Below are 6,000 nucleotides of genomic sequence, written 5' to 3'. Positions count from 1 at the left end.
TTGTTAGCGCTGAGATTTTGTCATAATGTCCGTACATCATTTCGTGTTAACAGTGGTAAAGAGGATAACAACCATGTCTTTAGCATCTAACTTTATTTTAATATAGACATGTCAACTGAGCAATGAATTTTGTAGATTATATACAGTATACTTCAATTTATGATCATCCTTCCTCAAAAGGACAAAGTTCTGTTCTAGCTAGCTGTGATAAAAATGTCCTTCATAATTATGACAAAGGTAAATAAGACCTATTGAGTTTGGCTTCATTTCACTCAGTGCAAAATGTATGGTGCTTTAATTTCAGTTTCAAATGAGTCTAATGTCAATATTTCATTGTGGAACACGGGCAGGAACCATTTCACTTTCATTCTGAATATACTCCATAAAAATAAACCGTTACAAGCGGAAACGAAAACTTAAGCTTACCACAACAATTTAGAAGTTACCGTTAGGTGTACAAATTCTGACAGATCATTCATGTTGGTCGTTTTGTTCTGGGAAACTACTAGGTGAGTACAGTGTGCTTTATTGCCCATCAAATTATTGTTTTACTAGTACAGATCGGACATTAGCATTTTTAGTTATGAAGAACAAAATGTGGCAATGAATTCCTGTTAGGACACGGAGGGTCAGAAACCAGAAGCATTCAGACAACCCATTTACAGGCGGAAATCAAATATGCAAATGAAAACAGATATTTAAAATGGCACAAGGACAGCCTTTAATAAACGTGGACTTGGGCCGCACGACCTACTAGGTCGAGATTTGTGCTTTCTTTCAAGTAAGCCTAGGTTTTAAGGTGAAATGGGCATGGGTTTGGAAAAAATGAATTAGAGGGTGAAATTATACTAGAAGGTGAAATATTGGATAACTAGATAATAGATCGAACGTCTTCTTATTTTTGTACATCACTTTGTCAGCTTTGCTCTTCAACATGGAACAACTGCTGTGGCGGCCCATTGGCATGCAATTCGTTTTCGGGTTGCTTCTAGCGATGGAGGGTTTCGGAGTGACATATGAAGGTAAGGTGATAATACAAACTGATAATTGATATGCCTTACAGTAATTTAGTGATTTTCTTTCACACGCTCTGTCTGACTTATAAGTTGATGTTTTACTGAGCAATAACGTCTGAAATTTGTGCTGTTTCTCAGATTTTGTATTGATCTTAATGTGTATAAATTCACCTCTTTTAAATGCAAAGGAACAGCGAGTTCCTTTGAAGGTCGTGTTTGTTTGTGTGTTTGTGTTTCTTTGAATACAGAAACTACATTCAAACGTTCAAAAGAGAAAAACATTTTATATAAGTTTCTTCAAGATTCCTCTGATCACTGCTATGAAGAACTCGACAGAACAGATATGACATTCAGATATCAAGATGACTATAAAAAATGAGCTTTCACATCCCCAAATTTGTATCTCTCCGACGAATATGAACCTACGGAGTCTCTCACCCTGTTGACAGAGGATAGATTTCGAATCAGCATATTCATAAGTCCTTACTTCATACAATATACAAATGAATCAATTACCAGCCTGGGATTATTTAAATTATCATACGTTTTGAATTATGGGGTTAGCCAATTCGATGAATCAAAGAATAACCGAATCGACAGGTGCTTTGGACAAGTTTACTGTAATTGTTCGCAATTATGAATATTTAAAGGGTTTCAAAGATGTGGACGACGGTAACTGTACATGTGGTGAAAGTAGTGTCCCTTAGCCGTGAATTTTTCTGGCCAGAGTTCAGAAGGAATTGGTTTTCTAGCCTTTTCCATCCAGGAGCCCTAGGAAAATTTATCTCTCGTAGGAGAACCCTTTTGGTGAACTTAATTAAGCACCCAACTTAGTACACGCAACTGATATTCTTTTAATCAACTCAATCACTGTTTAGTGACTCAAGAAGGTCTGATGAAAAGGTAGAACAAACAAAAACGGGATAAATTTTCCAATTACCATGTAACTGATCAACTTATCCCCACAAAACCCATCCGGTACCAAACACCTGCTCCCACACACACACATGCAGAAACAAACTCAAGCACACACAAATCCGGATACACCAGTGCATGTATAAATGAAATACCTCACTATTTGAGGATGGGCATTTATAGTTAAATACGTCAGGAAAAATGAGAGGGCTGTCGGGGAGAGGTTGTTTAAGTCCAATTTAAATTAAGTGACGAAAAAAGCAGAGGAACTTTATAAGACTCGATCCAAAAATTTGAAATTTCAATACAATTGAATCACTGCCCTCACCACATGAAAAACGTTTTCATTTTGGTGGGGGACGCAAAACCTACGACTGTTTGGTGCTGTCATTGTCTATACGGTCTGAAGCAAGATGTGGGACAGGGAGCACGCCCCTACCTTTTTGTTGGTCATTGTTTGATCAGAATCTCAGGAATTCTTTTCAGATATCTAGGGGGGTGCGTTAGGTAACAATAGTTGAGAGTGTGTATAAGGATTGAACACGTAGGGGGGTACCGCTCCGTCCCATACCTTGCTGGGTATAAAGGTCTGTGGCTACAAACAATAGTTACATGTATAGTTCGGCCATGATGCACATGTTTGTCCACTACGAACACAGGGCGAGGGCTCTCCTCGTTTTTTGTTTTCTCGGAATGACGCAATCTACATTCGAAATTTGCCTCTTGGCAAGAACAGAAAAAAACCTTTTGAGCTTGTTATAGTTGAGCTCTGAAGACAAATAACACTACTCCACAAGATGGAGACTGGGTTGGGTTTTACCAAACATTTTTTGTGACTTTTTTCCAGCCAACGTTCGTCTTGTTGGCGGCAGTAATGTAAATAGAGGCCGGCTCGAAGTTTTCCTTGAGGGAAAATGGGGCGTGGTTTGCAGGAACTCATGGGGACTAGAGGAAGCTACGGTAGCTTGCCGAGAGATGGGCTTCCCCAATGCTACCATGGTTACCAGAGGCAGGTCTCCTGGTAATGAAACGCAGACGATCCACCGATACGATGTCATGTGCTCTGGTCTTGAAAATGATCTTGAAAGTTGTCAGCGTAACATGACAGGGATACATAACTGTGCATTTGACGAAGATGTAGTGATTGAATGCACTGCAAGAGGTAAATGAATATATTTTAAAGACAGTGTTTAGGATTTGCAAGACCTCAAAAACGGGACTCTCGAATTATCTTGAAATTTCTTAGTGTAAAGTAAATACAATAGTGTCAGACAATCTTCGAAATCTTACCACCAGGAAATCTTTACATTTTCAAGAAAAGAGTAATTTTATATTGTCCGTAGGGACAATCTTTGGAAAATACGATTCTTTCAAATACTGCGACCATGATGAAGCACTGAGTTGTCGGAAGAGTCTATATTAATAGGTAATATACAAACTGCCAACGCGCCTTCGGTAGGGCTAAACTCATTTTTACCTAATAAAAACATTATAATCATAACCAACAGCCTAAAAAATTTTGACTGGTTCGAAATCAAAGTTTCGTTATGAAACTGCACAAGTTTACTTCAGGTTATTAGGCAATTTTTAGGCTGTTGGATATGATTATGATATTATCATCATTGTATCACCCCCTATGATAATGGTATGGTCCGAATTGATCATGGCCGCTCCTTCGCAGTCAGTCCGCAGCCCACTGAAAAGCCGTTCGTTTTATGTGCGTTGTATGCATGGCATTCCGGTGGATGACCTCGCTGTGAATACTTAATGAGCTGGCGACAACGCGTGGAATGTGTTCTGAAACTTACGTTTTATTCGTCAAATGTCAATATTATTTATGTTTTATTTTAGACACTGAACCGTTTTTTTATATTATCAAACCAGATTGGAAATTACGTGATATTTAGAGGGAGAATTTTACAACGGAAAAATAGCTTCAAACGTCAACGAATGGGCCTTTAAAAACGACGAGATTTTTCATCTTTCGACTACGGCCACAACCAGATTTGATACTAACGTCACAGATAATATCACCATCTATCTAAAAATGGTTGAATTCGGGTAAATATGTACCTAGTCCAGTCAGGGCACGGACTATTCCAACGATTGCCAAAATCTACCGCAACGGTAAAGCCGCCATGACACAACATGCACTTTCCGTGTTCTCATTGGTTGACAATGACATCATTGGGAAAGCTCTGTCACAAACGTGTAGATCGTGCACCTCTGTATGTACGTGCACAGTATGGATCCGCTGTACCATGTGTCCACACACAGCAAAGAACAGATTTCTTGGGAGGATACATATCAATCAGTTAATTCATGAATTTCTCTTTTAGTATTTATTGTCTTGCGGTTGAAATTGAACTGAAGGGCATTTTAACAAGTTAGTGTCCATTACTCACATGGGACTGTTAAATAGGCATATTCATATCCATTTCTGAGGGAAAACAATAATAGAACCAATAATAAAGCACAGACGACGGAGGATTTTTTTTTCTGGATTTTTAATGAAACTTTCCAAAACACATGAAAACAAAACTTTTTGTTTAATATATTTATACCAACTGGTTACATAATAGAAAAGACAACATACTTGACAATAAACATGTACGTGTGCATAACCACCTTTCTTGTTACATTTAAAACTTACTGCAAATATAAATAACAGCTGCCTCTTTGCAAAACTTTTAAAACACTGAATACTGTTTTCCCCACAATGAAATAAACCAACATATTTGGCAAGTATTAATACCTGTGTAGCAAGTGGAATGTCAGGTGCTATTTCGAGTGGACCTTGACTGTAAAATATAAATAAACAATGAAGATAAATTTTAGTTAGAAATATATGATTGCAGTTTTGCACCATGTTGTTAATCTGCACTTGTTGCTGAATGTTATGTGAAGGCCAGAAAGTGGCTGGTGGCTTATAAATAACTACAATGTATAAATATTCTTGTGAAACAAACAATGGCAATTTTGTTGGTCCACAAATACATATGCAAAGAAACAAAAATAATTTTTCAACAACTTAACTTTTTTTTCAAAAGAGCTTTGGCATAAGACAACTTCCATCTTTAACTAAGAAAAAAAAACATCAAGAGCTCTACATGTAGTAGTCTAAGTTGTCACTAAAGAATTTCACAATGCAGAGTGTACATGTACCAATAAACTAGAGGTCATCTTTGGCAATATCTCAAAATTACTAAACACATAAAAACAAACACATTAAAAATAAGTTATAATCTTTGGTTGACATACACGTATGAGGCAAAGTGTTTGGGCATATAGTCCAAAAAAGGTATAAAAACTCTAAAAGAAAGACAACCGTATATTTTTTATAAAATGGAGTTGGATATACATCATGCGTGCACTAACTCCTTACAAGAAGTAACAATCATGAATAAGCACCACCATATTAATCCTGCATGCTTCCTGTAAATGCAGAAATACTCCAATTGCATTCTGCTCTGTATTGCATCCTGTACATGTAATAATGACTCACAAAAAATTGGGTACATTATCAGAAAATATTCACAACCAATCATCTTGCTCATTTTGAGATGAATTGTCATTTTCATGTGCATGTATATCATGATCAGGGGGATCTTCTGTATCACTACATGTATCTTCACTACTGGAATGTGACTCATTGGATTCAGAATCAATATCATCCTGAAAAATTTCAGGTTTATCTACCACTACTGGAACATTCTCACAGTTTCGACAAGTGCAGCCAGGTCCACATCGTTGATTATTTTTTTGGCACTTACACTGTCTATTGAGGCACTTATTTTTGTTACAACTGCAACCTCTTGTCAAATGGTACACATTTTTCCGGACTCTCTCCATATTGTCTGAAGAGTCCCAAACAATACAAATATCACGAGCATCATTTTCAGACTGTGCCCAGCCATAACATTTGACATCAGGGTAGTCAAACACAGGTTGAAGGGCACTGCCCAAACACTGCTAACCCAACATGATCTTAACCAGTGCAAAGACAAAGCAGTATCTGATGGTAGTAAGGTATCTTCATATTCACCTTTCCATGATGCTTTACGAATAA

At 37.3% G+C, this 6,000-nt stretch overlaps 1 protein-coding gene across 2 annotated transcripts in view; it reads left to right on the top strand.

Moving 5' to 3' along the window:
• The first annotated feature begins 427 nt into the window (after window positions 1–427).
• Window positions 428–6,000, top strand: part of LOC110990790 (scavenger receptor cysteine-rich domain superfamily protein-like) — a 28,819-nt gene continuing 23,246 nt past the window's right edge. Inside the window, exons 1-3 of one of the 2 annotated variants that reach the window (XM_087138828.1) lie at window positions 428–509; window positions 921–1,022; window positions 2,779–3,093. In XM_087138828.1, coding sequence (XP_086994954.1) covers window positions 935–1,022; window positions 2,779–3,093 — 403 coding nt within the window. In that variant the 5' untranslated portion in view covers window positions 428–509; window positions 921–934. Of the gene's footprint in view, window positions 510–634; window positions 1,023–2,778; window positions 3,094–6,000 lie in introns of those variants that run through there. The other variant, XM_087138830.1, reaches the window with a different exon arrangement.

This window comes from Acanthaster planci, linkage group LG01 (genome assembly GCF_054643075.1).
Source record: "Acanthaster planci isolate LZ-2023a linkage group LG01, COTS_SCS, whole genome shotgun sequence".
Lineage (NCBI taxonomy): Eukaryota > Metazoa > Echinodermata > Asteroidea > Valvatida > Acanthasteridae > Acanthaster > Acanthaster planci.
Note: the sequence above shows the minus strand (reverse complement) of the source record. Positions and strands in the feature narration are given on the sequence as shown.